Below are 16,449 nucleotides of genomic sequence, written 5' to 3' on the forward strand. Positions count from 1 at the left end.
AATAATACACATAACATTCTTAATCACAAATAGAGACGTAGATCCATTACAATGAAATGATGGTAAACTTACGTCAAATGTCACTAGAACTTTCTAATATTTGCAATTGTTAAGAAGAGATCATATCTATTATCCTTGAGATGACTCGATACACAATTCTTGTAAATCATAGATCAAGTAACTGTTTAAATTAGGCAAAATATAAAAAAAGTTTTATTTTTGAATTTATAACATAAAATTGTTTAATAAAAAAAATCGCATAACTCCAGCCTTATAAACAAAGGTTAATAAACGAAAGTATATCTACAAGTCGGTATGGTTAATTTTTTATAATTGACAGGAAATTTATAACTACAAGAAGTTTAAATTATTTAATCCACTAATTTATTTCATTCCATCAACTTGTATGAAATCGAAATAGTTCATTTTATAACATAAGAAATATATAATAATTATTCAAAGGTGCGACGTATCTATTATATGTTTAATCTTTGACGATACATTTAACTAGTGTAAGATGTTTTCACACAAATTCACGTAGTTACGGTAAATCTTGTGAGGGCATGCGTTTACAATGTGTCCATGAAATATCCGTCGTCGTTATTTTGTGAGCGCCTGTAGTTTTCCATCTGAAATAAATTAAATTTCAATTAATTCGACTATTTTACTTACGAAAGTCTATACTAGAAGCAGGATTTTAATGCAAATGACCTTATTTCTTTGGTTTCGGGAGGGGGAAATCTTCTGGACGTTCAAGATGCCCCGCTTCTGGGGGGAAGGACAGGGGTATGTGGGATTTCTACCCACTAAAACCCCTGCGGTAATCGCCCTCTGCGCTGTACGGGGGACCGCAATATCTCCCGGTCCGCCACGCGATCTTCCCTCGCGCCGTGCCTATTTAGATAGCCCGTCTCAGGGTATGCGTATATGGTTCACGCTACCCCCGAAACCCTCGTGGTGCTATCACGATGGTTCCAAACCACGTCGAACCATCGTCCACCTCAGAGTCACTTTTTTTAGTGGAAGTTTAAATCCCCCACCCTAAACTGCTGCGACTCCGAAGTCATTATAATGAGACGACGCTTTCTCTTTTCTTCTATTGAAATTATCAATAAGCTTATGTACTATAAATACGACACTGATATTACGTGTCTATAGTAGGAATACACTTATAATTAATATTTGTTATTCAATGAATAAAGTGCGGACTATTTGCGAGGGAGCTCATAATTCATTGCGAGAAGTTTTAAATAAAGCGGGTACTATTATCATTACATTGCAATACGTCTATATGATTTGTTTGTTCGGCAAAATCATCCAAAATAAATGTTAGTTAATACAGGGAATAAAAATAAGCTATGTGCTCCTGGTTTTCGTCTTCAAAAATTAAATAAATCATTTATGACACAAAGTAGTATGTAAAATAATTTCAATTTCAGATCTACAACAGCAGAGTTATAAAACCAATATTATTGAAAAATGTGTATTATTCAATTCAAGAATACTATACTGATTAAATTATTGGTGATCACACAGGAAACTATTTATTGTCAAGCAGTCTTTATAAAACTGTATTTGTAAAGAGCAACTGTTGAATTTCTCGCCGGTCCTTCTTAGCAGAACTGCCTTATGAGGCGTAGGTAGCTTCCTGAATGGATAATAATGCCGACATTTTATGTTGTGTTACTAATCGAAAGTGGTTGTAACAGCTTATTCGAATAAAGAATATTTTGATTTAGATATTAATATAATAATTTTTATTATAGAATAAAGGTTAATTATGAACTATTTAATAATGTTTTAGCGACATTATTACAATAGTCTTACAATTAAATAATTTTAAACGAGTCGATGCGTAAAAACAACGTATTTTCTTCGTCGAAATCCTGCAAAGGAGATACTTAGCTTACATGAATTCACTTACCCAATGTTTTACGATGTTCCTCAGTTTGTACTTCACAATGTCGCGAGCTATGTTGTTATCGTCTCTTTCGAAAGCACCTTACGATATAAAATGTAAAATTAAAAAGAGTTTATAACACTTTAATTTTCTTAAGTTGGTAGCGAATCATTATAAAACAATAGACACAGACAACAGAATTGTTAGTAATCCATTACTATTATTACTTCATTATATATGTTATTGAAGTGGAACTATAGTAGCCCAGCGTTGGACTGAAACTTGCGATCGTAGGTCGAAGGTTAGATTTCCAGAATTGACTAGGATATAGGATTGCTACTGATCACTAACAAGTTTAGAGAGAATGTACAACAGCTTTATTTGGATACCATACTGCAATCGCCAATCCGCTTGCCAAACATGTCAGTTATGGTATATCCCTACATATATATCTTTGGGGAAGGCCATGACCAGCAGTGGACGTCCAGCAGAAATGATAACGATGATATGCTACTGGTGTTATTTTGTCTAGTATTGTAATGTATCCTTCTCTAAGAAAATGTAGATGGACATACGTTTATGTTACACCAATAAAATACGTATAATAACACATACACACAATAAAAACCAAGGAGAAAACTAAGACAAAAGAGATACACTAAAACAAAACATGATGAAATAATAATGTAAAAAAATAAGGCCAAGCAATTAATTGCAATATCTTAACAGACACTATTGATATGTGTGTATCAACCGACTGAGTGTGCAGGTTAGTATTGTACTATAATTAGTTTTTGCAATAATTTTAGATTTTTGTTTAGCATATTCCAGTTTCCTTATTATATTTTGCTTCCCATGCAGAGGCGATATTATGACATAGACAGTGTGTCATTCAATAAAACCACATTCAACTATTATGCCTCTTTCAAACATATAATATCTCCATGAAGGACAAATAGGTAATGCATAGTTTAAATCATCATCATATAGGACTTTTCCAAATGACAGCTGAGGCCGTAAGGTTCTAGAGTGAAGACTACCGATCGGAAAGCTAAATGTAGGACAACCATCTAGAACGTGAATAGAGACAGAACAGAACACTAATAAGAAAATTTACTGAAAGTTATTTGAAACAAAAGTCCATATCATATATTTAAAATTGAGTAACGAAAGGCCCTCAAAAAGGGGGCCATATAACAAACAAGGTAGACAGAGGACCTCTTAAAGTCGTCAGAAGTCATTACATGCAGGCCACTACCTACTGCTTCTAACCGCACTATGTAGCGGAACTGGTTAAAATATATTTCCATATTTAGATATATCTTAAATATATATCTAAACAGAAATACAGTATGCTAATGTTTCACGCCAACCAGAACATAAAGCGACACTAATATTTCACACTATCGTCACCATTGTTTTAGCCGTAGGACAGCTAAACATAGGCCTTTCCCATTGAATGACGATTGGATCTGCTACCTTCCAATTGGAATAGACCTGCATCCACCGTCTTCACAATATAATTGTTGGCTATAGAAAACAAAAAGTAATAAAATATTTCGACTGATAAAGTATTAATGTATATATGTATAATGTATATATGTATAATGTATATATGTATAATGTATATATGTAATAAACTTTATAGATAAGAAGTAACTCATTAAAATTTACCTCCATCCCTGACCGGAATAATATCATCTCCAGAAGGCAAGAGACCGCTGATCCCGGAATGAGGGTATACGGGATGAGGAGGTGTCTCCTCTTGTCCGAGCTGCCGACGCTCAATCACGTCAGAATTACCCTGCAAAAATACTTCTTTATTTTACAATTATACGTTTAAATAGTCTTGTATTGTTTCCTAATAAATCCAATTGACTTAAATTGCCCCTGATATAGGCTTTCTTAATGGTGTTCAACCAGTTAATTCTCTCTTCTGCAATGTTCAGCATCTTATGGAGTTACAGTCCATCTTTAGTATCTTTTCGATAACTTTGACGTTTACCAGAATTTTTCCCAAATTACCTAGATTTCTATGAGTAACATCTTGGTTTAAAAAAAGGATTAAAAGAAAATTTTTAACTTACGTCCATGATGGAATTATCGCTGGATCTTTTTCCATGTCCACCGAAACAGGAATGTCCGAAAGCAGAGCATCCCCCTGCGATAGTAATAAATAAAATTAACACGTTTCAATATAAAACATTTTATTGTTTAAAAATTTATTAGCTAAAGTTTTTTAACCCTTAGTAGCCTTATTTAGGAAAGTGATTTTTTTTACATTACTGTGTTTGCTTGAGGGTCTAGATGAAGGGAAAAATAGATTTTTTTTTTATTTCGTTGGAAAGTATATTATACAACAGTAAAATACGTACAGCCAACCTATAAAAAAAAACTAATAGTAATGTGAACATTCGGTTTAAAAGATTTACACGGGATATTTGTCATTTCCACCCAATAAAATGTGGTCAGCGGTAATCATTAGTCCATAACAAGGGTCAAGGTACTTCTTACTTAACGCTGGCTCTTGTTACTATGCCTGGACTCATGTTGCTGCAGTACAGCGAGAGAGCCAGCAAGGATTCAGCTTACCATGTTACCATGACACTTTACTATGGCGCATCAGAACATTTACAGGACATTCTGATAACTCTTCCAAGGTTAGAAGAATTACCCTCAGAATGCAGACTTTCTTGAGCATATCACGAAGATCCCCCCCCACTCTATTAAAAGAAATGTTACGGGGGCAGACACTTTCCCCATCACAATAATGAATCCGCATTAGTGCCTCAAGTATGTTTGTGGGAGATTCATATCTTCATGCTCTAGTGAACTCAGTCTCTTTTATTCACCTTTGCATCAAGCATGATCGTGTTCTTAATAGACTGTAATGGTTGAGTGTTAAAGACCTATGTTATAAGACCAAAGTTTTCAAAGATATTGTTAATTGGTATTTCTACCAAAAATAAATATCAAACGATAACATTTTAATTGCAACAGTTCTTTGGAAATACAAAGTAAAATTTTCAAGTCCATGACATACATTGATTTTATAGAATAATAGTGCGGAAAAAATATTTCAATAAGAAAATTCTGTCTATTATAATGGTACTAATATCGAAATGATTTGACGTCAAGTGAACAAACATACATTTAAAATGGTTCAATCATTTATGTGAATGAATATTTTTGTAAAAAAAAAATCAATCCACATTCCATTTTTAAAAATATGTTTTCAATGTGCTGTGAAAATTGGGCGTCCAATTTGCAGGGTTATTTTATAAGTCGTTTCTTGTTGGTCTTAAGTCATATTTTTCTTCCTTATTTCATTATATATATATGTACGGTTATTGTCAATTTTTTTCTGTATTATTATCTATAATCTGCAATGTTTACAATTATATTTATACGCATGAAAGTATGTGTGTAATGTATGGGTGTAAATAAACATTAAATCTTCGACTAGCTTTCCCCCGCCCTATTCGCGAGGTCCGCGCTGCTTATAGTAAGATCCATTCTTCGTAATAAAATATTCTATCCAATACATATTAAAGCTATCTCTACTATCTTTGCTCTGAAAGTATGTATTTTTTTAATGAACGCCATCTCAACCCCCGTTACGGTTGAAACTTTAACTAACCTCTAACTACAAAATTTCAGGTCCTTACGCCTTATATTACAGAGAAATCATGATGAGGAAGTACATATTTATATAGTGTTACATGTTATTTTTATCAAAAAATGTGGAGTACGTACAATATACGACTAAAACAGAAAGTATTTCAAAAAAAGGTAAAAGAACATGTTTTCCTTTGAAAGAACTCGTAAAGTTTTATTTTTATCTGTGTCCAGCCGTACGTTTTTCTTTTTACTCTGCAATAGGTGAACCTCGTTCATAGCTTGCATAGGAGTCATCAATTTCCGACCGCCCACTTGTTGTGCGGACCTTTGTTCAGAATTTCAGGAATGCGTGACAAATATCCCCTTATTACGTACATAATAAATCACGTGAAATGTAATTATTCGAATACAATATACAGATATTTATTATATACTTTCCGAATTGTACGAAAAATTTATATTACGTTTTTATAAAAAAGAAATCACACGGACACGGAAAATACACGCCAAAATCATGCCAAAGCACGATATACATTGAGTCTTTATAAAAATCTTACATACAAACAAACAAATAAAACTTAAATGAATATCTATATACACCCAGTACAATATTTAATTCTTGAAAGAAAGAATTGGGTTTTGGATATGTGTCATGGTCATTTTTACAGACCCGTAGAAGCTCAATGAAACACCGTTGATTCAGCTCATAGGTGGCCATTCCAAAGTATGGGCCTTTCACCAAAGATAACTATGGGGATAGACCATAATCACCATGCTTGGCAGGCGAACATCCCATCCCAGTGGCAGTTCAGTGGTAAGAACCGAGATAAGCAAACGTTGGTACCGGGTTTGATTTTCGGGATACAACCTTTTATAATTCACACTTTGTACTTTAATTACATGGGATTGCAACAGCTCACAATTAGTTTATGGGGGATGGGCAGCAACTTCCTTCGCATAAAATAAAGCCACATTGCGATCGCCAACCCGCCTGCCAAGCATGGCGATTATGGTATTTCTCACCATAGATATCTTTGGGATAGGCCTATATCTTGCAGTGGGCATTTTAGACTGAAACCACGAATTTAATAAACGTTCACTGCCCCATATATAATAATTATATTTAAAATGAAAATATTCTTTAATATGTATTCCATACATTGTAGATTTATAGTTTCAAGTATGAAGTAGTTCTGCAAAGTCCAAAATACATGTTTGATTATCGAATAAATTAAGTTGCGATATACCCACGAGATTCATTTGTATCCGGTTATCTTAAGACGTTACAATAGGAAAGTTGGAGCTTTGCTTATCTGTTTTACGACAGATAAGTTACTTAAGACAATATATGAGCAAAAGTAAACTATTGCACTACAAAATTGTTGTAATCACATTGTTTTATTATTACGCATTTTCGACACTAGGGGCCTCTTACTTTAATAATGTGAATGCAATTAAAAGTTATCAAAATGCAAAAAAAATATCCTTTCGATGCTTTCTCTTTCGTTCTTCGTTTAATTATATATTAAATTATTACTTATATTTAAAGACAAAGATAATATATGCTAATACTTTTAAGAATCTATTAAATCTATTACAAATGTTGTGAAAGACAAATAAAAGCAATATTAAAGTTAATATAAATATAAATGATTTATTTTTAACGCCTTACAAATAAAAATAGCAAATATGCGCAAACGTAATTTCTTGCTTCAATATCTTATATTTACTTTACACTTTTTTATTTTAAAATAAAGATATTTCCTAATATCAAAGAAAATAAAAGATATAATCTCCTAGCTTTTTTTTAAGAAATATACGACTTAGAAAGAAATAACTTTTACCAGCATATAGATATATGTACTTTGTAAATCTTTATGTTATGGCAATGAAAGTATACAATAAATTAGCATAAAATATCTGATATCTAATAAATAAAGTATTGTTACATAAACAAAAAGATTTCCCTCTATGTTGTCGTGCCCTGCAGCTTCCACGATTATTTTACTTATTGAATTCCTCATTGTATATAAATAAAAAGAAAGTAAATCATATTAAATAAACAAAAGAAGTTAAAAATTTCACAAACGACGATTTATTCAAGATAACCATTGAAAGTTATAAACCAAGTAATACATATATAACTTACGTACTTTTTTGAAAATTAAATTCAGAACCAAATAAACAATAGAGAAATGAAAAATTTGTTTTGGTATTCTGTTTATATTAGAAAATTTATTGAAACAAAACTTAACTTTAAAAAATACACTAGAATTGCCAAAGCGCTGTATATAGGCGATAGAGCAAAATATCGCATTCGAGCATCGACTTCATTTTCCGGTGTTTGCAAGCCAATGATACCGTTCGATAGTTCAATAAGGAAATGAACCGCTCATAATCTTTCTACGTGCGCGTATGTCCACCTGGTTGAACATTTTTATTTATCTATTTGATCTATCGATAGCAATTACTCTCTATATACTTTGAGGTGTTATATATACTATGTTATTGTGACTACTGGTTTTTGATATAAAATTTTCAAACACAATTGAAGATATTTTTTGTGAATAGATATAATAGTAGAGAAAAGACCATGGACTGGCAAACGTAACGTAAAACGTCCGACCAAAAGATGGACATGCGACCTTATTAAAATAATCAAAAGATATTGGCGCAGACCCCTTCCTATAGACTTTTTTGATAATTTACGAAGGAAGCATACGTTCAGCAATTCTCGACTTATAAAAGATATGGTGATGATGATATAAGAATACTTTTTAATTTCGTAATATCTGTTTTTTAAAGGACAATATACGCATATATTACCAAAACTACCTCACTACCTCTGGGTAGTTATATAAGCTTATGTTTTAGATTAAAAGAGCAATCTTTTGTTTAGTGAAATTGCTAATAAGCGCATTACACAGGTAGCAGTGAGAAACTACACGTGCGCGTATTTCTTCCTTCTTCATTTGAGATTAAAATGAATACTAGTGATGTGATGTATATTACAGTTATATTCGATCGGTGCTAGCCTGTAAAGAATTTAGCCTTTCTGACTTTTACAGCTAGATCCAGTTCGTGAAAATCCTTGTAAGATAAGCCTGATGTTGTATTGGCTTGTTGATATGTATCATCATCGTTTAAGTATTAGCACGTTTCCTGCTAGACAAAGGCCTCCCCTGTGAATTGGCGATAGGACTAATTAGAAGCGGTCTGCACCTAGAATCCATTCACTTTAAAAAAGTCCTCTGTTTACCTTGTTGGCGTACGTCATACGTTGCGCTTGCTTATCCTTCATAATTACAAACCGACTATTTACGAATCTTTCATATTTTATTTCAATTCTTTGACTTTGATCCCAAGCACAATGGCAACGACTTTTTTTATAGCTAAAGTCGAAATTGAAATAAGCGTCCAAATCGAGGTTTGAAAAAAAAAAGTATTCATGGCTGTAGTAGCCAGTATTACAGAGCGTTCTTATGTGAAGTCTTCGTCACCTTCCTAATCAGAGACACTCTATGTATCAAGTAGGTAAAAATGATTTTGTATTTGTGTCGCCAACATATAATATGTAGATGCTTTAACAAAAAAAAAAGAAATTTGAATTGTTAATGTTGGCAATAAAATGGCAGACATTAATATCCTGGAACGTACGAGACGGTCGCGGTGTTGTCTGTATTTGCATAATACGTTGCAGGAACATTGCTGTCAGCTTAATCTAGCTCTAGTATGAATACGAAAAGTTACGTGGTATTTCATTTTAAAATTCGGAATGCCTGTGATAAAAACTGAAGCAGAATTCTAAGACTATTTTTAACAAGAGCCTTATTTCAGAAATCATGTAAAAAGAAAAGAATTTATTTATTAATCTTAATTTTCAATTCAATTCCAATTTAATTTCAAAATAACTTCATAACAAATATGCATTTCCATTCGGTTTTAAATCGTCGATTGTTTTAACATTATAAGAAGTAAGCTACCACCGACTCGGAACGCTGATTTGTTGAGAAAGACCGGCTAGAATCTCAACAGTTGCTCTTTTGAATGAAATATCGCAATTTGTAATGGGTACATTATATATATATGAATCATTAAAAGAGTCGTACAAAGAAAACAAAGTTCAACACATTTAGATCAATTTAAAACTTTCGAATGCTATAATATATTTATTTAATAAAATACTTAAAATTTTAGATTTAGAACTATGAAAAGGTAGGTTTAAGATATCTTGTAAACCTTTGTTATATATGCGTACACTTAGACCTATGAATAATTTGTTAATTTATTGAAGACGAAATTTAAGTGTTACGATTTTTTTATTTCTTATATTTATCATGTGTGTCACTAACATTTTAGTCCATACAATATAATAGAATTTTATTTATTTTTATTTAACTCTTCTACATTGATGTATGGGAAAGCATAAGATGTGATGGATGTAATGTTAATTTGAAGATTAAATGTTAATTTTTTATTAAAATATCAATCACATTTTTCCAAATGGCGGATGTAAAAACACCTTGTACTTTTTCTTGACTCATATTTGCTCTTTAATTATAAGGGAATATTTAATAGAATAATATATTTCGATTTAAAATAAATACGAATGAATTAAATTTAAGCAAATTAAAATATTTTTTTAGGAATGTCATCGCGGTATATTATTATATGAAATTAAACCAAGTTTTATTTTTTATTTTAATGAATATATAAGTAAATTCATATTTATATGCATGATGTGAAAGACTATCAATTTCTATAATCTTTTTAATAATTTTCATAATATCTTCTAGAAGGTTCTTATGGAGAAAAATACATCATTTCTGTGCGGCTTCCATTTACAATATCTATAAATAATTTTTAGCTGTTATTGTTGTTGTCAAGTGTTTATTTTGTAGCATCTTGAATATCCGTATTATTACATAACTAACGTATCAACTTTTTTGAACACAACTATCAAAGTTGGCAAGAAGCATTAAAATAAACGTGTTTTGGAAATAACTGTTTTATATTTAGATCGAAATTATTGTTCATTATTTATATAAATATGTGTATATATCTGAAGGTAAATTGGTAAGAAGTGTAGAAGATTTAAAATAGTGAAAGTTTTGTTGTTTGCTGTCAATCAATTTACGGTGCTAACTATACAAAATACAATGGTTTCAGAAATAATAAATAATTAATCATATATTAAGTACTACATTTTAAAGTTAATTATTGTTTTATATTCGTCCCTGCAAAGTTTATACTGTCAGAAGTTATTCACCTCTGGCATTTCAATATAGGATATAAATTATTCTAACATTAATATATTGATCCTTTATATAGGCAGAATTCAAACAAGGGAGAGACGTTATAATCTATTTCGTGAAATATTTTGAATTCACTAAACAAAGCTTGCGACATCATAGGCGCTGAAAATTCACGTATAGAATTAAAATCTTGATCATTTGTACATATATGACACTGATCGGATTAATTGCAACCTAGTTATGGGAGCATACAAAGACCTCTCGCTCCACAAACACCGTGCGTATTTATGCGCCCAAACAAATAGGCGAGGCAAATAAGTCGCAAATGTACGACTCTTGTACAAACCGGACATAGATCTGATACAGACAAGGTACTTTATCGGTCAGGGTTGGCGATGTCTAATTTATAATTACGGGCTATAAAAATAAAAAGAATAATCCTCCATTAATTATTAATAACATAATAATAAAAAATACGTAATAATAAAAATAAATTTTCATTTTGGTCAAAATTAATCTAAACAAGTTGATTGAAATGTGGTAGTAGAAGCTTCAAAAGAGTAAAACTCAAGTTTTCACATGTTTTTCCCATAACACAGAAATAGGTTATACTAATTATTTTTTCTATTGAAATGAAATAGCCCAATAACTCGGTACAAAGTCTGCGTGAGCGTAAGCGCAAATTTAAGCTAACAATAATTAATTTTAATATATTAATCATAATTTTCAAATTGCTTTTTTAACTGTGTATAGCATATCTTAGAAGCTCTTTCTTTTTAAATCTTTTACGTATGTGTATTATGAAACAACCCAGTGGCGTAGCTAGGGGGTGGCGAGCGGGGCGGCCGCACCAGGCACCACAAACAGGGGGGCCCCAAAGTTGAAAATAATTTTTTTGAATTTTTTTTCTAATGATGAATAATGAAATGTTAAAAGAAAAATGAAAACCGTACATTTACAACCGTATTTTTTTGCTAAAAAAGTTGTTAAATAACATAAACATTAAAAAAAACGTTAACGGTTACAAATTATAATATACACAGTGTTTAAGCCTTTCATTCGCAAAACACAGTGTTTTTTAAAAGGGCCCTAAATGACAGAATAATAAATTATTACATTATTGCAAGACTATTTAATGATAAATAGATTAAATAATCTTACAATAATGTCAATAGAACATAAACTAGTCGACACTATTGATTTTGAAAATGTGATAAATGACTTTGCAGGCCAAAAAGCGAGGAATGTTCGTTTTTAAATTTTCCCAATAAATTCTATTAAGATTTAATGTTATTTTATATATATTTATTATTATTTTGAACCAAATATAAATTTACTACATTTTGTTTTGAATTTTGAAATTATTTAGACTCTTTAGGGGAGGGGGGGGGGCACCAAGCCCCAATCTGCCCCAGGCCCTAAATACCATATCTACGCCACTGAAACAACCTATATATATACAAAAATAAATCACCTTATTGCTAATCACAAGACTCGAGGACCTCACGGCAAATTTGGCCAAATGTTATATTTCTTATTTTCATTATGGCGCGAAGAAGGTTCTTTATATGAAGAATTTTCGAGAAAAATCATCATCATTGCAGACATAGGTCTCTTTCTAGATATAGGCCTTTTTCACAGACAATGAGCAGCTTGCTGCCTTCTCCATTACCATGGCTGCTAGGAATAGTGGAGCCGCCGAGGACTCCTGGTCTTCTTGTCTTTATGCCACGCTTGATATAAGTCTTGGCAGACTTTGTTTTTAATTTGAAATATTTTTAGGGGATTCTCTTTCTCCTTTAGCCGGCTCTAACGGCAACCACGAGAGAAGATGGTGAGGATTATTCTTTGCGCCGGTACGACCGGTACTACAGAAAAATAGTAGAAGTGAAAGCGGTAAATGAAAAAGATTTTCATTCTTTTTCGTAATTGTAAAATGTCTGTGCGGGAAAAGCGTTGTTATTACTATTTTCTTCTACTTTTTCCAGTTTTACTTTTTGTATGCGCGCCCAGAAAAAAATATAAAAAATACCAACATAGTTCATAAACCATTTATCATATAAACCACAGAGTAAATTTAAATACACGTCTCTAGCTGTCAAATAACATATTTGAAGTCAATGAAAATCAATAGATTAGTAAAAGATAGCAAGGAGCAGCGATAGAGAACGTATTTGCGATCGTAGGTCACGGATTCGATTCCCGGATACAATCTTATATTAATCACACTTTTTGCATTAAATATATGGGATTGTTACTACTCAAAAACAAGTTTTCTAAAGATGAGCCGCAGCGACCTCTGCGTAAGCTAATGCGACACTGCGATCGCAGACCCACCTCCCCAGCATATATAATGCTGTCATAGATATCTTTGAAAGAGACCTATGACTTACAGTGGGCGTTTATGAGTTGAAACGAAGACGAGGAAAATGAAAGTAAGAAGTGTTAGGATGTAGTAAGTAAGAAAATATATCATATTGTTACTAATGTCTTGCTTTTCGCAATAAGAAACTAACTTATGTAATCATTTTTTATTGTAAAGATTTTTAAACAATAAGTAAAATGTTTACGTTTAAATATGGCCGAGTAAAATATTCTTTGAGCAAAAAAAAAATATTGATTTAATAAATTCCAGCTGTTAATTGGCTGCCTTAATCACGTGATTAAACACTGATTATTTTTGTGAAGATATATTAAAGATTTACAAAGCTGTTAAACTCAAAATCATATGAACAACTCAATATATAATTTTTAGTCTGAAAATCATCAAACGGTATCTTATAAACTACATTAAAAACTACAATAATTTTGAAGGCTTACAACATTACATTATCGTCAGAGGTGCATCGAAAAAGGAAATTCCTCAGAAATATAATTGTCTAGTTACATCGATATTATGGCAGCAACATTACGTCATCATTAGCGCTTCAAAAAGGGGAATTCCACCGAAATAAAATTGTTTATTTACGTCTATATAAATACAGGCTTAGCTCGAATAAATATGTACACTTCTACTTCGGACTTCGTGTTGGTACTACCTCCTAGACCTACCGGCCCTAGAGGAAGAACTCCACAACTTTGCTAAAAATCGTAAAAATTATTTTAGTTTTGTAAATAAAAGTTTTTTTTATATTTCTTGTTTTGTTAATGCTATGTTATTTGCATAAATGTCAAAATATGTACAGGACTATTGCGCATTTAAAAGTTCAGGCTTCAGAAATAATAAATAAAGTAAGGTGTCAAAAGCGTTATCATAATTAGAATAACGGCATCACCACATCTATATAAATAATGTTTACTATGTATCCCTGCAGACTGTACTGCCGGAAGTTATTGGCCTGTCTAATTCCAATATAAAATATAAATTAAGGAACTGTTTTTAAAGTGATTACTTTAAACAAGATGATTTGGAAATAGTACATCTATTATATATGTGAATCTATTATATAGGTGAATCTATTACCTTTATGTAGGATAAATAAAGGTAATAGATTCACCTCTTCAAAACTTTTACGTTTATTACCAATTATTGTATACTTAAAAATTGTAAGTGTAACTTTAATTTCAAATTAAGTCGAATATCAACATACCTGTTTCAGCACGGCAAGTTCAAGATTCGTAACCCCTTAAGTAAACAAAGTTATATTCCTTACATTGTTATGAAACAAAACCTACTGTAATATATGATATTGTTGATTACATAACCAGTGCATCTTAATTCTAAAATAAACAGACTCGTGTCGGAAGCGACTAAAACGGTAAACAAGCAACCAATCCGATTAGCTTTAACGAACCACGGACGATAGAATCACTGCACGTGGCGGTGCGTGATCCGAGCGCCGCGGGGAATCCCACGTAACCAAGAACTAAGTGAATATACACGTATAGCATATGTTTAAAAACATGAACTTATTTATTAATTTATTCATGCTTTTTATACGTAGTGTTATGGCGGACTGAATGTTTTATACGATATTTCCTACTTAACTAAACACTATGCACTCTATGGCATATGTAAAAATTAATTTACTTAATATTTGATTTATTTACACTAGGTTTTATGGTAAGCTTATGCCTTATAGAATAATGCCTTTTCAAATAACAAAAGTACAAAGATAACAGATATGCAGGTGTAAATGTGATAGAAAAATAATCCAAAACACAAGATATAATGCATTATATATTCAAAACAAATACTTCACCATTCGTCTAATTATTAATAGACGCATTCTTAAATAATTACATATAATATATCTATAAGTTAAACATACATTAAAGGCTAAAGATGATTAAATGATTTCCTACGCTAATAGGTCTCAAAACTTCTCGTTTGAGCAAATAACTACTTCGTCGTTCGCTTCTGCCCTTAGTTGCCCTTATCAAGACATGGGACTTCCCCAAAATTATCTATGGGGATATACCTTAATCGTCACACTTGACAGGCGCGTTGGCTATCGCAGTGTGGTATTTTAGTACGCAGGGGACGCTGCTGCCTATCTTCTAGAAACTTCTTTATGAGCTATGGCAATCCTTAATGCACAAAGTGATAATTACATAAGATTGTATCCCGGGAATTGAACCCGCGATCTACGATCGTAACTCTCAATCCTCAACCGCTAGACTGCTACTGCTCGAACACAATAACGATTTAATGAATCTCTAATTTCTAATGGGAGTTTATTCCAAATTAGGACGCTTGGGACATGGAAAGGACTGAACGAAGTCGGAGTCGTAAAAGATAAAGGTAAGTTAATATACATTTTTATAAAAAAAAATAACAAACCTCATGATGACGTGTTTAAAAAAAAACACGGCGAAGGAAACATAGCCACAAGCGTTTATTTGAAGTAATTCATAAGATTTCCACAACTTGTTCTCGCCTTGTCTAGGTAGGAGGCTCAGAAACCATGGTCTAATTAACAACAGGGACAGTTAAAGGAACATACACATGGCTTGCCGGCGGTTGCTCTGACAAGACTTGCTGAATCTTCGGAGACGAGAAGATGAATCACGTAAAGAGCTTATATTCTTCGTTGCTTGCTCTCGCACCTCGTAGAGGAAGAAGTATGTCGGTAAGACATACGATGAGACAACACAGATATTACTTGGGAAAAAAACATCCTCTACAACTGAATGGTGAAAGAAACCTAAAAGCATGTCCTGCCCAAGTGGATCAAAACGTCTTGTACTGTGAGTACAACCACTCTTGTTAAGATAAAAGTACCTCTTGCGTTAAGAGATCTAGTTAAGTGTACGTTCTAACGAATCTATTATTGATAAAAGTGGGAAGGTTTATTCTTTTCGAGAAGGAACCATGGATGTTATCAATGACGTCTTGATAGCCGTACCTTAGAGAGAAAAATAAGTAACATCGTATATGTTTTAGTAGCTTAAATATGACACACATATATTAGAAGAATTATTTCATTTACTAGATCATCCATCGATGTAAATGCTGTAGTTCTCACCTACACTACTAGAAGAAGACCAGTACCAATAACAGTAAAACTGAGAAGAAATAACTATAGAAAACTTTGTAAAACCTCAAACTATTAACCAACCAAAAAAGATAATTCTACGATCGTCTTATATCCTGATCGAGTAGCTGATATGTTATCTCTTACCTAAACTTTTACTTCATTGTTAAGAACATTAAGTTAACACAAGATTCAC

At 32.1% G+C, this 16,449-nt stretch overlaps 1 protein-coding gene across 1 annotated transcript in view; it reads right to left on the reverse strand.

The window, feature by feature from the left end:
- Positions 1-345: 345 nt before the first annotated feature.
- The window catches only part of CCHa2 (CCHamide-2), a 47,038-nt gene continuing 30,934 nt past the window's right edge, over positions 346-16,449 (reverse strand). The window contains exons 3-6 of the mRNA XM_068769110.1: positions 3,988-4,061; positions 3,575-3,704; positions 1,925-2,001; positions 346-629 (exon numbers count right to left, since the gene is read on the reverse strand). Of these exons, the coding sequence (XP_068625211.1) occupies positions 570-629; positions 1,925-2,001; positions 3,575-3,704; positions 3,988-4,061 (341 nt within the window). The 3' untranslated portion in view covers positions 346-569. The remainder of the gene's footprint in view (positions 630-1,924; positions 2,002-3,574; positions 3,705-3,987; positions 4,062-16,449) is intronic.

Source organism: Battus philenor, unplaced genomic scaffold (assembly GCF_028537555.1).
Source record: "Battus philenor isolate CCGP_79_NKW_IND1 unplaced genomic scaffold, ilBatPhil1.0.hap1 SCAF_10, whole genome shotgun sequence".
Classification (NCBI taxonomy): domain Eukaryota; kingdom Metazoa; phylum Arthropoda; class Insecta; order Lepidoptera; family Papilionidae; genus Battus; species Battus philenor.